A 19,546-nucleotide genomic window follows, 5' to 3' on the forward strand; every position below is an offset into this window, starting at 1 on the left:
AGCCACAGAGCCATCCAGGCGTCCCCCTCAAGTCCTTGAAAAGTAGGAGCTGGTTAGCAATTCTCACAGATTGCTATGATGATGAAATGAGGTATAATTCACTTATATAATTTGTCATAATGCTTAGCATATAGTAAATGTTCAGTAAATGTTATTCACTATTACTAAGAACCATTATAACCTTGATAAAAGGGGTCTTAAAGCATTAATCAGACAGCTTTGGGTGGTGATGAGTGGAGGGGAGGAATAAACTGTTCAAATGCAGACCAGTAAAGAGCACACCATTCAGGGAGAACACTGGGTAGTTAGGTGAATTGAGGGCCAGTTTTTCATATATCTCCTCTGTCTGCCCTGCATTGTTGTGAACTATTTAGTATATAATTATATATTCTCATACTTCTTTGAATACCTAGCATTAATATGGTGCCTGGCAGAGTTGGTATTAATATTTTGGTGTGCCTCTGTTTATCTATTGGTAAAATATGAACAGTCATTATTGTATATGTCCAAATATTCAATATTATGAATTAATATTTGAAGGGACATTGAAAGCCCTGTTGTAAAGATTCAGTATAAGAAATGTAATATTCTATCTCCCAATGTTCTGTTTTTATTATAGAATTTTTCTCTAGAGATTAGCACTTACATTTCAGTACTTACCCTTATGTCCATGTAAAAATGTAAGCAGCAATTCTGTAGTTAATGCTTTAGTTTGACAGACTCAAGCTATCTTTCTTCTGAAAATTTTTAAGAAAGGGTTCTTGGGCAAAACATGTTTTATGTTTATTGGAATACAGAACAAACTTTGAACTCTGAGAAATGTGAACTTAATGTTTGGTAGAACACATCTATCATTTAGGTAGTATCACCCAATATAGTCCAGTATCAGTCTGGACCTTTGGAGATGGGAGTGCTGTGGAGAATTAAAATGCCTTTAAGCAGAGATTGCATTTTACAAAGAAAATGAAACTTAACAGCTCACAAAGGTGGGTGTTTATTGCTTTTTTTTTCTTTTATTGATGGGATTTCTTCTTACGAGTTATATTTTAAATGTATATTTAGGTGCCACTTTCAATTCCATTCAACTATAAAGAGTTTCAGAATGGAGAGTTGGGCAGCTATGTTTTTGTTACAGTTTAACTGACTGTTTAATCATCCACCTCTGTTCCAGTAATATCTAGAATAAATTGCTCCTGTAATAATATAAGAAGAAAATAACTTTCTTTAATTGTAATTAATTCAGTGTTAGCTAAATCTGTCACCAGGCTCTCATTCAAAACCCCAATTTATTTTCTATGACATAAAAAGCACTATAATTATAAGTGGTTCTCAGCAATCAATAAATTTCACTAAGGGCTTTATTTTTAACAGCTACTTATATCTTCCTGTGTGCTCAGTTTAAAAAAATCAGCTTTGACATATTTTTAAATTTAATTTTAACAAGTAATTTTTCATTAAAAATTTTGTTAGAGGGGCACCTAGCTGGCTCAGTCAGCTAAGCATCTGCCTTCAGCTCAAATCATGATCCCAGGGTCCTGCGGAGCAGGGAGCCTGCTTCTCCCTCTCCCTCTGCCCCTCCCTCTGCTCATGCTCTCTCTCATGGTCTCTCTCAAATAAATAAAATCTTTAAAAAAATTTTTTTGTTGTTAGAAATTGGGTTTAGAGGATGCCTGGGTGGCTCAGCAGTTGAGCATCTCCCTTTGGCTCAGGGCGTGATCCTGGAGTCCTGGGATCGAGTCCCACATTGGGCTTCCTGCATGGAACCTGCTTCTCCTTCTGCCTGTGTCTCTGCCTCTCTCTCTCTCTCTCTCTCTCTCTCTCTCTCCTGAATAAATAAATAAAGTCTTTTTAAAAAATTGGGTTTCGGCAGTAACATCTCTTATTTCCCAAAATTGAATTGCTATTTTTAACTTAACACAATCCTTTTCCTTAAAGATCTTCATTTTGAAAGGCAATATTCTGCAACTGAAACAGTCCACATTAGAGTTTATTCTATTATTTTACCTAAAAAATTACGAAAACATCAACCTCAAGGAGTAATTACTATTAAATTAGACCACTTAACATGAAGTACCTTACAAACAAATAATAAATAATGTAATTACTGGTAATGTAGTCATTTTAAAACACTAAAACCAAAAGATTTATATTCCATTATTTTCAGTTATACGGAAAGTACACTGGTATTGGAGCTGGAGATGTATATTTGTATTGGTTGCATGACCTTCATTCTTTGAGACTCAGTTTCCTCTTCCTTAAAAAAAAAATTTAGCATGCTTATTATGAGGCATAAATAATACAGAAATATAAAAATACTTCAAAATAGGCAAAGTACTGTTACATAAATATTTTATCATGATGAAACATTTTTAAAAGTTTTGCAGGTGCCTGGGTGGCTCAGTTTGTTAAGCAGCTGACTTCAGCTCAGGTCATGATCTCAGGGTCCTGGGATTGAGTCCTGTATTACATCAGGCTCATGCTCAGTGGAGAATCTGCTTCTCCTTCTACTTCCTCCTGCTCATGCTCCCTCCCTCTCTCTCTCTCTCAAATAAAATCTTTAAAATTTTTTTAAAGTATTTGTCTTCTAATTATGTAATATACTCATTTTATTAGTGATGCTTATCAACCATAAATAGTTTTCCAGTTCTGGGTTTAAGCCCAGAGCTGGTGAGAAGGGGATTATAAAATAATTTCAAATCATTTCATTAACTCCCTAGAAAAGGATGGAAAAGTCAAAGCTGAAATAACTGCTTTATAAGTGACTATGTGAAGATAAATCTTAAAGGGTCTTTTTTTTTTTTCTCATTTTATTTGTTAGATACCATAAAGTAAGAACCTAAATAGTAGTTAGACTATCAGGCCTAATTATTGTTTTCTATAAATGTACCAGGTTCTTGAGTATCCAAAACCAGTTAATACTATTCCTCAGAGATATTTAGACAAAATATGAACTAGAGGTTTTTGTTTTATTATTTTTTTTAAGATTTATTTATTCATTTTTTTTAAGAGAGAGTAAGAGACAAGAGAATGCAAGCAGGGAGAGGGAAAGGGAATCTCAAGCAGACTCTGTGCTGAGTAGAGCCCCACACTGGGCTCAATCTCAGGACCCTGAGATCACGGCCTGAGCTGAAAACAAGAGTCAGAGGCTTAACCCACTGCACCACCCAGGCGCCCATGTTTTATCTTTCCAATGTTTTATTATTTAAAAAAGTAAACAGGCAGACAATTGAAAGAACTGTACAATAAACACCCAAATACCCACCCTTTCTGGATTCACAATTAGCATTTTACTGTGTTGGCTTTATCACATATCTACTTAACCTATCCACCCTGGACTAGAAGTTTTAAGCAGGAAACATGTTTTATTTATTCTTTTATATGTATTTTGATGTAGTAACATATAAGAAATTTTTTTAAAGTTCAAGGCTTTACAAGCTACAACTTTCTAAGTGAATTTTACATTAAAAATAAGCCATATGCATAATATAAAAACATGAATGGAAAGATGAACAGCAAATTCAGGAAGAGTAGCTATTTGTACAGACAGGCAGGAAAGGGATCATAGAGAAGTTCACAGAGGGCTTCAGTTGTGATACTTTATTTCTTAAAATTGGAAGAGTAAAAGGAATGTGATAGTACTGTCTATTGAGCATCTGTTATCCTCTCTATTCTTTGACATATGTTTAAAATATTTCACAATTAAAAATTAAAATATTTGCTACTTAGTTTTCTTTTCCCTTGAAAGTATTTTTCACTTCACTTAAGATTCATTGTCCAGTTGGCCTTCCAGCTGAGGTGGATTAAATAGAATCTGACAACACCATATCTTTGCTCTGTTGATGCACTTGCTAAAGAATGATACAAAATATCCTCTTTCTACTAAGGATTGAGGAGTATTAACTTTTGCATACTTCTTGGTTTTGCCTAACCCAAAAAGAAAAACTTCCTGTAGCATACTCAAATTCCTTGAAGATATTTGACATGGTTGTTGAAAAGTGTATAATTGTGTAAGTATGTAATTTTGTATGTTCACCTGATTTTAGAAAAGAAAGACATGGAAAGTGAAATATGGTCTGGGAAGCTGATACATGAAAGCTTGAAGAGATAATGATGCTGCTCAGCCAGGGCCTAGAAACTTGACCACTCTAAACAAACTGCATAGTACTAAATTGCTTGTGAAAGGGCTGAATCAATCCTGCTGTGATTTGTACTTTTGGCTCCTGAAAGTCTAGGACAGGCTTGAAAATAAAAATAAAGTCCATACCTAGCTGGGTTGTGTTCCAGGCCTTCTACTAGATTCTCTGTGTGAAGGAGGCATATATCTATCAGAAAAGAGAGAGCAGGAGAAAGATGAGGCTGTGAAAAGGAGTCTTAGGGGCCGCTCCATTACCAACTGTGAGGGAGATAACTAATGTATTGATTCCTCAGGAAATATTTATCTAGAGTCCTAAGAAAACTATAGTGGGGTGCAGTGTAAGGGATCAACCAACCAATCAGAATATATTTAATGCTTTAGACTTCCTAACACTGTGCTGGGCTCCGTGAAGTCCACAAAAGAGAGTTACTGTGTCTGATTTGCTCCCATTGAGAGACAGTTATACAGCATAAAATAGCAAAACTTTGAATTATAATATAGATTATAAATTCTAAAGGAATTAGAAAAAGTCATAGCATACTACAAATAAGGAATTGATCATTGGGCTTAATCAGAAGACCTAAGTTCAAATCCTAGCTCTGACACTTGCTGTGTAAACTTGGGCAGGACCCTTAATTTCTAAGCCTCAGTTTCCTCATCTGAAAATGAATCTGATAATCCCAGCTAGCTCTGTTTACCTATACACAGGAGTATAATGAGAATCAAGTGAGGATGAATATGAAAACAGTATAGAGTTTCTAATTATTTAAAGACCTGAGAAAACTAGGCCTTCAAAAATATGTTGTTTCATGGATAACTTGAAAGTCTGGATAAACGTGGTCCGGCGGGGGACAACTTGAACAGAGAGGAGAATGAGACTCAGATACAGAAGGACAGACAGACAGGAGAATGAGACTCAGATACAGAAGGACAGACAGAGAGGAGAATGAGAATCAGATACAGAAGGACAGGATAAGACCTTCCTAATTATAGCAAAGATTTGTTTTGGGAGAATGGGTAAAAAAAAATAGTTACATTGACTGTGTTGGAGAAGGAATGGAATTGAGGGTAATATTCCATACAGAATGGATTATTGTAGAATTTAAATTATGGAGGACCTGAAGACCAGAAGGGAAAGTTTCAACTTGTTCTGAAAGGGAATAAGGAACTGCTTGGGGATTTTGAGTGAAGAATCATTATAAAAGTATTTAATTCTTAGTCATTTTGATAGTATCTTAGAAAGTGCCTGGCATACAGGTATTCAAGATTAGTCCAACTGAATCCAGTCTATCAACAGTATATAGGATAAATTAGACACATCTGCATCTAGAGTCTAGGCTTCTTATCACCTAGGTATTACTCTGTTCATCTTTTTCTTTAACTGTCACAAGGAATGATAATACCTGCCTAGCTAGTAGGTTTATTTCAAACATCAAATAAGATGATGATGCCACCATTATCCACAAATACATTAAATGCTTCCTTCACATAGGATGCTGTATAAAGAAACTAGGAAACAAACAAAAAACTATAGATATAAATGCCTTGGAAAATGTCTTGTGATGAATATTAGCTTGAAATTCAGAGTTCAAAGGGATTTGGTTAGCAAGGAGATGGTATACAACAGCCAGAAGTCTTAACTGCTATATTTAGTACTGGGTTAGGTCGCTATTACTGTCAGGAACCTGTTAGGCATAGCTAGGATCAAATTGAAGAGAAAATACCCAGTGCAATAAGGTAAGTAACATCTTCAGGAGTTCCTCCTGTTCGCAATAGAATTTTTCATACTTAACTTGTTCCATAGTGAACCTCCATCATCATGGAGACAGTGTAGAATACTGGTTAAGGAAACATGTTCTGGAGCCAGAATTACTGGCAGGGGTTGAAATACTGGTGTATAACCTTAAACAAGTTATTCAAACTCTCTGAGCCTTATAAAGATAAGAACAGAATCATAGAGTCATTTGTGAGAATTAAGTGAGATAGTGCACTTACGTAAACTCTTAATAGAGTATCTGGTGCACAGTAAATGTCAGCTCAACAAATGTCAGCTATTGTTTTTATTTTTAAGAACCTCTCAGCTCCTCTAGCCTCCATTTTTTTGTTATTCTCAAATTAACTTTCTATTCTTCTATCTCTTGTCTCACACCCCATTCCAAGACATTGAAAGCCACATTTGGCTCATTTACTATAGTATACAGCATTAGCATCAAACAAGATCCCAAAATTACTTCTTAATTTAAAATTATATTATCTTCAAAGTAGTTTAATATTTCATATATTTGGGTCGCCTGGGTGGCTCAGCAGTTAAGCATCTGCCTTTGGGCATGATCCTGGAGTCCCAGGATCGAGTCCCACATCGGGCTTCCTGCATGGATCCTGCTTCTCCCTCTGCCTGTGTCTCTGCCTCTCTCTGTGTGTGTCTCTCATAAATAAAGAAATAAAATCTTTAAAAAATATATATTATATATATTTTGTTATAGTCTAATTAATTCTTTGAAATCAATATCCATAATAATAGTTTTTCATTTTTGTTTATAGTCTGTTTTTCTAGTTTCTATAAGCCTGTGTCATATATATATATATACATATATATATATTTATATATATATTTTAATGTAGTATGTAAAAGATGGGATGTAGAAGAGGATCTTGGGCACTGAGTTAATTTAATCACAGCATAGGAAGCACTAGGATTCCATGGGAAAATAAAAAAAAAAAAAAAAAACTAAACCTTTCACCAGGGCAATTTGATCATATCTAACAATTACTAAGATGTTCAAAATATTTTAACTAACTGCCAATTCTGCCTCTAGGTATAAATATTCACATGTATGCATAAAGACCACATGAAAGCATGTTCATAATGATATTGTATATAATGGTAAAGACTGTAAACAGCTTAAATGTCTATCAGTAGAGGGCTGTTTAAATAAAGAATATTTAATTGTAAAATAGAACACTATGCATTCCTTTAAAAGAATGTGAGGCAAATCTAAATAAATATAGGGCAGGGCAGCCCTGGTGGCTCAGCGGTTTAGGGCCACCTTCGGCCCAGGGCATGATCCTGGAGTCCCAGAATCGAGTCCCACATCAGGCTCCCTGTGTGGAGCCTGCTTCTCCCTCTGCCTGTGTCTCTGCCTCTCTCTCTCTCTCTCTCTCTCTCTCTCTCTGTGTCTCTCATGAATGAATGAATGAATGAATAGATAAATAAATAAATAAATATATTTAAAAATAAATATATGTATGTATGTATATATATGTATAATAAATACATATATATATGTATATGTATATGTATATATATATATATATATATATATATATGGCAGCCTTGGGTGGCTCAGCGGTTTAGCGCCACCTTCAGCCCAGGGCCTGATCCTGGAGACCCGGGATCCAGTCCTATGTCGGGCTCCCTGCATGGAGCCTGCTTCTCCCTCTGCCTGTGTTTCTGTCTCTCTCTCTCTGTGTGTGTCTCTCATAAATAAATAAAATCTTTTAAAAAATAAATATAGAAAAATGTCTAAGATACAGTGATAAGTGAAGGGAAAAACAAGAAGCAGAATAATATGTATGATGTATATAATATAATACTATGCTTAGGTGCATGTATGTTTCTTAAAGGGCAGCTACAATATATTTACATATGCAAGGAAAATTTCTAGAAATATTAACAATCATCCCAGGGAGTAGGATGATGGGGATAAGAAGAGTGACTTTTATTTTACTTTTCTGAATATTGAAAAAAAATGTTTCAATCACTCAGCATGATACTTTTATTTTTTTAAAACTAGTTTTAAAAAACTAGTTTTAAAAAAAATAAAATCTTAACTAAAAAATGTTTAAATAATAAAATGTTTAAAGAGACAGAATAGGGATTAAATGGTTAAATGGTTTATAAGGTGTATTGGATGTGAAAAGTGATCTATAAAAATGCCTATTATTTTTACTAAACAATAGCATGTGGGGCTTTTGTAACTTGAAGAAAGCAGCATTTCAGCATCTCTTCCTACTGGAGCATATGGTGGTTAAGACTATGGCAGATGAATGCCTTAGAGATTGCCTCTCATGGAGTTGATACGCAGATCTTTTCAGTATTCCCCATGCTCTTATGGTGGAAAGTTCCATGGAAAGGACTAGAAGGGTTCATTGACATTGTTCTATCCAGTGTTTAAAACTATTGTCTGATGCTCTTTTAAATAATACTATTAGCCACATGGTGATTGCAAAACGATTGCTTTTAAGAGCCTTTTTTTTTTTTTTTTTTTTTTTACTGAGTTTGGTTTATTGTATTGTATGAAGAGTGCCTTTGACTAAGTAGTGAGATATCTCTTAGTGCTGTGTGGGCAACAAGTTAGAAACTTGGGTGTTTTATCTTGAGAGTTTTATCCTAGCATTTTAGAGATTAACAGGAGACAGAATGTTGTGCTACTCCAGGTAACAGGCTTTTTGTTTTATAACTCTTTAAAGTGTTGGTTTTCTCCCTTTTGACACTCAGGGGATCAATTTACTATTTATTTCTGTAGATCATGCCCTTGGAGAAAACAAAAATACAAACAGGCCTTCTGACAGATATAATCATATTTTCTTATGACTAGGTATTTTTAAAATAAAGTTATATAAGTTAATACTGTTATTTAAAAACTTGTAAATACAGGGGCACCTGGGTGGCTCAGTCGGCTAAGGTTATGATCCTAGGGTCCTGGGATCAAGCCTCACATGGGGCTCCCTCTCCCTCTGCTGCTCCCCTTGCTTATGATCTCTTGCTGTCTCTCTCTCAAATAAATAAAGTATTTTAAAAGTAAAAAATAAAGGCTATAAATATAAAAATCCAGTAAACACTGCAGATCTTACTATCAAATGCAATATTAAGTTAATGTGATTAACTACCTGACAATAATAATGAAGACTTCCTGAATGTAATGGGGTGATACATTGGGGATATTTGTATGTATTTTAATTTTCATTCATTCATCAACTTCTCACCCCAAATACAAAGAAATACAACTAGCTTTCTCTTACCAGAAGTTGATTGACCAATTTATGAATGGTAATTATGAGAATTTCATGTGTCTTGTTCACAAAGCACTTATATAAAACTGTGAGGTAAAACATCACCATCCCCACTTTAGGATTAAAGAAATTGAGGCTGGGACAGATAAAAGTTTGCCCATGATTAAAGTAACTAGAATCTAGAACTTCTGATATCAGATTTATTGACATTTTAATGTTGTCTACTTTAGTTATTTTTCAGACTAGTGGAAAAGAATATAGAGAATTATTTCTAGTCAACATCTTAACTTCTTCAATGAATAAATTAAAATGTACAGTCAACTTTACCTCAAAGATGCCAGACAGACTTTAGAGTCTCCCTGCTCACCCCCAACATACACACAAACACATACACACTCAGCTTTCTTAATGACCTAAAGAAAGGCACATAGGTTTTTTTTCCCTATTAAGAGTTTTTACGTCAGAAAGACAGCCAAAAAATATGATGAAGAGGAGTTAGAAAAGCAAAAGAATTTAAAATTAAAAGATTTAGGGGCTCCTGACTGGCTCAGCCAGTGGAGCATGTGACTCTTGATCTTGGGGTTGTGAGTTCAAGAACCACATTGGGTATAGAGATTACTTAAAAAATAAAATCTTGGGGATCCCTGGGTGGCTCAGTAGTTTAGCACCACCTACAGCCCAGGGTGTGATCCTGGAGACCAGGATCGAGTCCCGCGTTCTGCACCCTGCATGGAGCCTGTTTCTCCCTCTGCCTCTCTCTCTCTCTCTCTCTGTCTGTGTGTGTGTGTGTGTGTGTGTGTGTCATGAATAGATAAATAAAACCTTTAAAAATATATAAAAAATAAAACCTTAAAAATAAATAAGTAGATTTATTACAGCCATGCACTCTAAGATTCTTCTTTGGAGACTGACTCACTAATTGCATTTGTGAAGAGCAAGCTCCCCAACCTTTCTTTTAACTCTTTTAAATTTACAGAGCCATTAAGTCCAAAGTGTAGATTTTTATGCTGTACACTCTTTCAAGTAACTTTGTCTCTTAACTTAATCCTCACAGTAACTTCATAAATTAGATACTAATACTGAGCCAGAGATTAAGTAACAATCCAAAGTTCACAGCTAATGGTGACATTAGGATTCAAATCCTGCCTAATAATTCCAAGATTATGATTTTTCTTTCAAATATAATTAACACACAGCTTTATATTAGTTTCAGGTGTACAATATAATAATTTAACAATTCTCTACATTTCTCAGTGTTCATTAAGTGTACTGTTAATCCTTTCTATCTTTTTTACCCATTCCCTACCTCCCTTCTGGAAACCACCAGTTCTCTATATTGAAATGTCTAGTATTTTGTCCCTTTTCTCTTTGTTCATTTGTTTTGTTTCTTAAATTCCACATGTGAATGATTGTTCCAATTTTAGTATATATGCTGCCAAAGCAAGCACTAAATTCCACATATGAATGAAACCATATGATATTTATCTCTCAGACTGACTGGCTTTACTCAGCATTATGCTCTCTAGGCCAATCCATGTTGTTGCAAATGGCAAGATTTCATTCTTTTTTATAGCTAAGTAATACTCCATTTTCTGTATAAACTAAGGTTAGGATTTTTAAGTGCTAGGCTCTATTGCTTTGAACTAGATAACTATTTATCTTAAGTGGATTAAATGCATTTTTCAAGATTTCTAGGCTGAATGAAATTCCTTTCCTAAGGTTCCCAACTGTAACAAAAAGATTTGGAGACTTTTCCTTAGAGTTTTATTATCCTATTTTACAGATGAAAATAAATGACTTAGCCAAAATCTTAGTTTATTAAGTGGCCATGTTAGAACTAGAGCTTAGGTCCTCTGGTTTCTAGTCTACTGCTTTTGGCACTTGAACACTATCACTTTTTTAGCTCATTAGCTACCTTCCATTCAAGTGATCCACCCAGGTTGAAGTTTTGTTACAGCAGCAAAAGCATGCCACATCCTTCACTCACATTTAAAGCCACTTTTGTGTCTGTCCTGGTCAGCAAGTAAGTCAGTGTTTGTACCTTACAGAGAGCACAGGAAGACATAGTAACAAGAAGTACCTTATGGATACAAGGGACATCTATTTAAAAAAAAAAAAAAACAAAAGTTTACACTTGACAGGATGAGCACTGGGTGTTATGCTATATGTTGGCAAACAGAACTCCAATTTAAAAATTTGTTAAAAATAAAATTTGGGGGGATCCTTGGGTGACTCAGCGGTTTAGCGCCTGCCTTCAGCCCAGGGCGTGATCCTGGAGTCCTGGGATCAAGTCCCATATTAGGCTCCCTGCATAGAGCCTGCTTCTCCCTCTGCCTATGTCTCTGCTTCCATCTCTCTGTGTCTCTCATGAATAAATAAATAATTAAAAAAAAAAACATGATATAAAAAAATAAATAGAAAATAAAATTTTAATGCTTTTAGCATATAATTCTATAAAAATTTAATTTGGCTATTGCTAATGCTGTCAAAAGCCAAAATAACATTTTAGAATATTCATATTTCTGAGCCTTGAAATGGTCAGCAAATGACAGGACAAAATTTATTTTAAATCTTCTAACTCAAGCAAGAGAATGAAGAAATGCAGCATTTTTTCTCCAGGGCGTTTGTGCAGATTTTTTTAAAGCCTCTTCTGACTTCATGTGAAGTAGAAAAGTAGCTTAGTTTATTTCATGTTGCTCAGTCTACTTTGGAATCAGTTTTGAATTCCTAGATGGTTGGGTACAGAGAGCTTGCTCCCTAGAGCCTTGTTTCCTGACAGTCCAGAGTAAAGGATTAAATTGAGCTGAAACCAAATTGATTGACATTTTGACACTCTGCAGATTGGGAAAAGAAAGGGAATTTGTTCAACTTTTTAAGACAGTAGCAGAAAGAACTATTCCCTTAAAGGAACCCCAGTTTGCAAAGATGATTTCGTTTTCTTAAAAAAAAAAAAAAAAAAAAACTATGAAGCACGTTCTAGCACTTTCCCAATTTCCAATCTTACAGTTCAAAGTGAGAATTTAACTTTGAAAGCTTTTGAAAAGGCCTGGATGGGGGTGTTAAAATAGACTCCGCTGAACCACACACTGGCAGAGGTCTTTTGAGGGGAAACAAAGGACTATGCACTTCTGGGGTGTCACAATAGGAACCTATCTATAAAAGACAAATATACATATGTATGAAATCCTTATCTTTAGCGTTTTTTACATGTCAGAGATATTAAGTATGAATTGAATAAGATACATTTCCTGCTGACTTCTTTTTCAAATAGATATAGATGATTACCATTCCATCATCTTTCATAAGCTGCATCATTTAGTACTGACTTCGATAAAATACCATCTCTGCTGTCATGAAAGGAATGGACTCACCTTAACAGTGCTCTTCTAAACAGCTTGCTGACTTTTTTTTGATCACTGCCGAGAGGCTGTAATAAATTACAGCCTGGAAGAAGTTACAAACTGGCAAGTTTGCCAGATATTTAAAGCAATTTATTTTGGGGTGTATCAGCAGATTTCTTCTTACACTGCCATTTGGGTGCCTGCTGACACAGCCTGAATAAATCTTTCAAACATTTTCCTTACTAGAGATGGATGAAGACGATGATGCACTGGACTCCAGACCTTTCATTAACTCTTCACTTGCCAACTGGTTCTTTTACCAGATCTGAAGGAAATTTGATCCCTATTTCCAGGATGTGTTTGCAATATTTCAAATCCCTCGTGCCTTGGCAACAACTTTAAGTTTTATGGAAGGATAAACTAACAAAAGAGTTTCTGGTTTTAGGCATAAAATATATAATTTAGATTGATTATTTCATTACTAGTATTTAGAAAATCACCAAACTTCCTAATAGGAAAAAAGATCTGAAAAATCATATAAAACAAAAACTTATTTCTTCTTAATTCTAGCATATGTTGAGTCTTAAAGTGACTTGTTTCTAATTTTTGTTTCTTTTGTCTTGGATAGTGAAGTCATTTTTTTAAATTAATTTCTGGCTCTAGGTCCAAAGACGATTTTATTGATACATAATTTAGTCAGGTATTCAGAAAAGCCTAACATGCTCATGCTTGGACATATTTGTTCTGATGAGACTTGAAGGGCAAGAGATGAGGGAACCTTTACTGAGTGCCTGTACCAGGTCAACCCCTTTTGTAAACCACTATATAGCATACAGGAGAGAGAGAGAGAAGAGAAATTTTCATCTTATGAAGAGCTAGTTCCTGGTCAGGTAAAAGGCATTGGCTTAGTGAGTTGTTAGGAACATGATAAAGGTTTAAACTCATGAAGAAATCAGGGTATATAGGGTTTGGTAGAAAAAGCCTCACCTACATCAGAAGTCATATAACTGGTGATGTCACTTACAAATGAGGTCATCTGGCTAGACCCTGAATATTTATTTCTACCTCTGTAAGGAGAGGATATACTCTCTAGCCTGTCTTCATCTCCTAGGATCATTTGGCACATAGTTATCAACCATGGCTGTACATTGCAGTCATCCGGGGAGAAATACTGATGTCTAAGATCCCACTCTCAAGAGATTCTTATTTGATATGTCTAGAGTGCAGCCGGGCATTGGGGTGTTTAAAACCCCCACAGGTGGGTTTGGCTCAGCGGGTGGCTCAGCGGTTTCGCGCCTGCCTTTGGCGCGATCCTGGAGTCCCGGGATCAGGTCCCCCGTCGGGCTCCGGGCATGACGCCTGCTCCTCTCTCTGCCTGTGTCTCTGCCTCTCTCTCTCTCTATGTCTATCATAAATAAATAAAAATAAATATTTTTTTAAAACCCACAGGTGATTCATATGTACAGCTAAGGCTGTGAATCCTTGGTTTGGAGAATCATTTGGAAAGCCCTTTATACATTTATTTACAAGGGTTAGCAGATGGTATGGAAAATGTAGATAGGGGTTTTTCCCCATCACAACTTAAGCTGTTTTGCTTAAAAAAAAAAAAAAAAAAATCCAAGTGTGCCTGAGTGGTTCATTGGATTAAGCCTCTGACTCTTGATTTCAGCCCACGTCAGGATCTCAGGGTCTTGAGATGAGCCCTGCATCCCCTGCCCCCGCTGGGGTGGAGCCTGTTTGGATTTCTCTCTCTCTCCCTCTGCCCCCCCCCCAAAAAAAACTTCAACACACACACACAAACAGCTTTTGAGTTTCCCTAGCCCTTAGTGCATAGAAACCCACTGATAAGTCTTCGTTGCATTTGTGAATGAACTGCCTTTCAAAGTTTTAAGAACATTTGAAAAAAATGGGGTTTCGAGTTCAATGTGTAGAGTCGTTCAAGAAGCAGGATCTTGCTATGGAAACATTCCCAAGAAACGCTAACCTTTCTTGCCTACCCCAGGCTCGCTTCACTCCTTAACGCGAGCCGCGGCGTCTGGGTGCGGATCCTTCCCGGCATTCGGAGATGCACGCAACGGTACCGGGTAGGTGCCACGAGCTCAGGGGCGGAGCGCCCAAAGGGCGGACCCTCTTGGCTCCTCGGACTCTCTCCGCCCTCTGGGCCCGCCCCGCCGCAGCGCCCCGCCCCGGACGCGGGTTGGGGCGGGCTGGTGGTGGCGCCCAGCCGCCGGGACTTCACAGCCGAGCCCTAGGGCTGCGGCGACGGCCTCCGCACAACCCGGCGGGCCCAGTTTGGACGCGGGGAGCTCGGGCTGCCCGCGCCTCTGGCCCGACGGAGACCCACGCGACCGCCTCCTGCCCGAGCCGGGCGGGCGCCAAGATGCGGAGCTGTGCTCCTTGAGCTGGCCCCATGACCCTGAGCACGTTGGCCCACGAGAGGAAGGCGTCCCCCGCCTGCACCTGCAGCCTCGGTGGCCCCGACATGATCCCTTACTTCTCCGCCAACGCGGTCATCTCGCAGAACGCCATCAACCAGCTGTGAGTGCGCCGCGCGCCCTCCCGCCCTTCGAAAGCTGGGAAAGTTTGCGTTTCAGCAGCCGCTTTCCCCAACATCATGGGGAGCAAGAGAGCGAGAGCGAAATCGCACCCTGCGTGCTTGGAGGTTTCGAGGTGTCCAGGGGTACAGTGGGGTGGAGGTGTGGGGTAATTCTTGGAGGCAGAACGTGTCCCCGGGGGCTGGGCGGATTGGAGAACCCTTTGCGAGAATTTCTGGTAAACCTTGAGGGAAGCACAAAGTGCATTCGTCCCTGGGAAGTTGTCTGTGGGGACCGAGTGACAGCTGAACAGGAGACTCTAGGGGTGCAGGGCGGTCTGTAGCTTCTGAAACGGCGCCCGGAAACGTTTGGACTCCCTTGCGGGTCCTGCTGGTGATCTGTGTTGTTTGGGGTTTTTGTTGTTTCGAGTAAGTTTGCGGTGACTATAGGTTTCTGTTGCAAGCCGTTAACAAAGGAAGGCTGTCCATTCTTCGCTCCTACTGGCTGTAATCTGGATTTCAGTAATTTGGCTATTCTTTTAGTCTCCCCCTGTAGTAGTGCAAGTCCGCCTGCACACCTTCATTCACGGAAGTGCAAGATTCAACGCATCTTTAAATCGTCGCTGTTTTTGAAGTCTCTAGAGTTGTTGTCCTTCCCTTCCATTGTGGTTTAGCTGTTTCTGAGAACTGTGTGCGGAACCTTGTGGTTAATCTCCCCTCAACGCTATCTATAGAACGCAGAGTAGAGGAACTGTGTCTATGCAGGTTGCATCCTTAAGCCAGTGGAGTGGTTAGGGTTACTCTAGGTAGTGTACTAGTACTCTCGAGTCCTTCCAGGAGGGTCAGCTACTGAGGTTTTCCCAGATTCCTGGTACTTAAGCAACGCTGCTGTCTCCTTCCCAGGTCAACACTGGAAAACTTTTATGTCCAACAATAGAAACTTTCCATTATCTCTATTAAAGGTTCCAAGAATAGCCAGTTAAGTGATTTATAAATAACCTTTCATCTAATATATTTTAATTAATGGTTTGCTTTGCCCACCAAATCAAATTAAATTTATTTGAGTTTCAGGTGTTTTTCTCTTGTGTTGATTCACAGTGGTGCTCCTACAAAAAATAGCCACACGCAAAAAAATTGATTTTACTGCTGTGAATGTACAAAATTAAATCAATTACTTACTTGCATTTTTTTTTAATGGAGTAAAAGAGAAGGAAAGGAAGGAATAATCTAAAACTGGATAACCAATCTCAATAGTGTTAACAATACTTGAAAAACGTATTTAAAAAATAGGAAGATCAACCCACATGTCCATCAATAGAAAGATGGATACAACAAATGTGTAATGTAATACAGCTGAATATTATTCAACCTTAGAAAAGAAGGAAGTTCTGACACATGCTACAACATGGATAAATTTTGAAGACATTCTAAGTGAAATAAGCCAGTGACAGAGGACAAATACTGTGTGATTCCATTTATATGAGGTACCTAAAGTAATCCTCAGGATTTGGAGAAGGGGGAATGAGAAATTTGTGTTTGATAGAGTTTCAATTTCAGAAAGAAGAAAAAGTTCTGGGGGATGGATGGTGGTGATGGTTGCACAATGATGTGACTGTATGTAATGCCACTTTAAAATGGTTGAGGTGGCAAATTTTATGTTATGTATATTTAACTATGATTTTTAAGAAGATTAAACAAAATTTAAAAGGTAGAGCTTCTCAGCTTTGGGGGAGAAAAGGAATGTTGCATTTTAGTTCCTAGTATAATCAAATTAAGCCCAAATTTCTTTTCTGACTAGTTACTGTCTTTGGGTATCATTTGACTTCAGTTTCTTCCACTGTAAAAATGAGGTTCCTAATCCAGAGAATCGTAAGAAATCATATGTGCCAGTAACACTTTGCAAACTATAAACCCCTGCACAAAAAATGAGTTAATTGAAATTAAACAATAATTAAGAACTTCCATTTGTTGACCGCTTGTCACTGTGCTAAGAGTTTAATGTATATTGTCTCATTTAATAATAACAGCAACTCTGTGAATCTTTTTGTTTTATTTACAGACGATGAAACTGAGATTTAAAGAAGTTAAGTAGTTGCTTAAGGCCATGTAGCTTAGTAAGTGACAAAACTGTCCTTAGAATCCAGATGTTTCCCACACTGGTGCGCTCAACCACTATAAAAAACCACTATAAAATTATATTCTTAGTAGTTAGAAGGTCACTTTTGAGACTTAATCTTGGGAATTGTCCTTAACTGCTGACATCTTCAACTTAGCAGTGAAAAATGTATTTGCTTACACTAAGATTTGCTAAGGTAGACAGTCTTATAAAGAATTTGCAGAATATTTCTTTTTCATTTTTGTCTTTGTCACTTATTTCTTTATAAGAGATTTAATATCCAAATTTCTCTTCTTCTAAAATGTATTCATTAGTATTACATTAGCCATCATTTTTATTTGCATTCATAGTGTCGCTGAGTTCATTGTCATTTAAAAATCTTTAGCGATCATTCTGATAAAGATAAAACCGAAAATTTTGTTAAAACATGCATTTTTGGCATGTAATGCAAAAAATCTTAAATTGGATCTGTGGTCGCCTAGTATTTTATGGACTGGCTTTAGAAGGTCAGTAAACTCCTTGAGATCGTATGAAAATGTTTTGCAGATAAATGTATTTTTAATCAGATTCTCAAAGAAATGTGATCTTATAAAAAGTTAATCTCCTTCCCAAAAGGAAGTATTATTTCTAAGGCTTGATACTGTAAAGCTCAACTAGTGTGAGCATATCCCTGTCATGCCAGATTATAAATAGCAGCAACTGGTGGGAGCAACTAAAAGATTAAAATTCAGGATCCTAAGTGAATACTGATTCCAAAAAATGTTTAAGGGACGCCTGGGTGGCTCAGTGGTTGAACATCTCCCTTGGGCTCAGGGTGTGATCCTGGGGTCCTGGGATCGAGTCTCACATCAGGCTCCCCTCAGGGAGCCTGCTTCTCCCTCTGCCTGTGTCTCTGCCTCTCTCCCTGTGTATCTCTCATGAATAAACAAAATCTTTAAAAATAAAATTTTAAGTGTATGTTTGGGGAAGGGAGTACTTTGACACATGACCAGTCTTAGCTGGATGGTTCTCTTGGCACTGCTGAGAACCCACTTGTAAGAACCTTTGTTTTATTTTCCTTTGCTGCCTCAAATTTGCTGTAGGTTTAGAAACCAAGTAACAAATCCTATGAGAACTGTGTCAGTAAAAAGGCTAGAGTAAAAGAGTGAGATCCTGGGGGCAAGCCTATGGAGAAAGTTCATGACCTTTAGAGTATAGTGTTTAAACAACTATTTGATGATTTCACAGGCTCATTCTAATTTGTGGACTTTGAACTGTTATACATAGATGAAATTAGAGCATAGCTCAGATATTACTGTATTTTATTGGAGATTATGATCTCCCTTTTTCGTTGTACCAAATATGGGGTTGAATGGTATCAATGAAGAACATTAAGAGGTGATTAAATTTACTCCAGAAACTAAGAATAGTTACTGTCATAAGTTTAAATCCTACTAGAAAAAAAAAAAATATGTGAGCAACCCAGAGCATCATGTGATCAAATTTCAGGAGTCTTAAATGAGACATCTCAAATAATCATGAGAAGTTCCATACCCTTTAAGAGTCTATACATACTTTTCAATAAAACAGAAATCAGAATTTCTGAAAAATATGGAAGCCTATCTTGTTTTAAGGAGCCAGCCTCCGGTCCTAGCAGCAGAGAAATAGCTGCTAAGCAAGGGGCCTTCTGGTGTTACTGGTATATGCCAAACAGCTTATCAAATACGTGGTTATTTTTGTGTCCTACAAAGTTCAGAGAAAGATCAAGAATTATAGATAAAATGCTGGCAGAGGCTACCACTAAAACCCATCTATGAAACCTCCCATTATAGAAACCTCTGATCAGAAATCTTAGAAGTAAAAAATTAATTAAAAATAAATAAATTTTAAAAAAAGAAATCTTGGAACTTTTAAGTGCTTGGGACATTGCTTGACTTGTTCAACAGGTTACCTTGAGCTTTTTATCCTTGACTTAAGATACTTGTATTTATTACTTGATTTCATATATGAGTTTGATTTCTTAGCTTCACATCAAGGCTTTCTAAAGCTCAAGCTTAGCAACAGGAGCATATCCAGATGGTTATCCAAAATGTAACATTTTGTGAAACTGAAAGGTAGAAACAGTTTTAATTTTTGTGTTAATTAGTAATAGTACTAGAAATCTTTGAGTTCTGCTCTGTAGTTATCCAAGTGACTTCACATGTCCTCATCTCTGATCTTAAGCTTCTATCAGAGTCACCTAGACAACTTATTTAATTGCTGCCTGGGCATCTGGGTAGCTTAGTTGGTTAAGCATCTGATTCTTGATTTCTGCTCAGATCATGATCTCAGGTGAGATTAAGCCTGTGTGGGGCTAAGCATCAAGTCTGTTTAAGATTCTCTCTCTGCTTCTCCCTCTGCCCCTCCCCAAACTTCTCTCTCTTTGCCTC

General features: G+C 37.2%; 1 protein-coding gene across 3 annotated transcripts in view; it reads left to right on the forward strand.

The window, feature by feature from the left end:
- SSH2 (slingshot protein phosphatase 2) overlaps window positions 1–19,546 on the forward strand; it is a 237,270-nt gene that overhangs the window by 116,860 nt on the left and 100,864 nt on the right. The window contains exon 1 of one of the 3 annotated variants that reach the window (XM_041725971.1): window positions 14,654–15,027. The exons of the other annotated variants lie outside the window; for them this stretch is intronic. Within the exon in view, the coding sequence (XP_041581905.1) occupies window positions 14,900–15,027 (128 nt within the window). The 5' untranslated portion in view covers window positions 14,654–14,899. Of the gene's footprint in view, window positions 1–14,653; window positions 15,028–19,546 lie in introns of those variants that run through there. 3 annotated transcript variants of the gene reach the window in all.

The sequence above is a fragment of the Vulpes lagopus genome, chromosome 12 (genome assembly GCF_018345385.1).
Source record: "Vulpes lagopus strain Blue_001 chromosome 12, ASM1834538v1, whole genome shotgun sequence".
NCBI lineage: Eukaryota > Metazoa > Chordata > Mammalia > Carnivora > Canidae > Vulpes > Vulpes lagopus.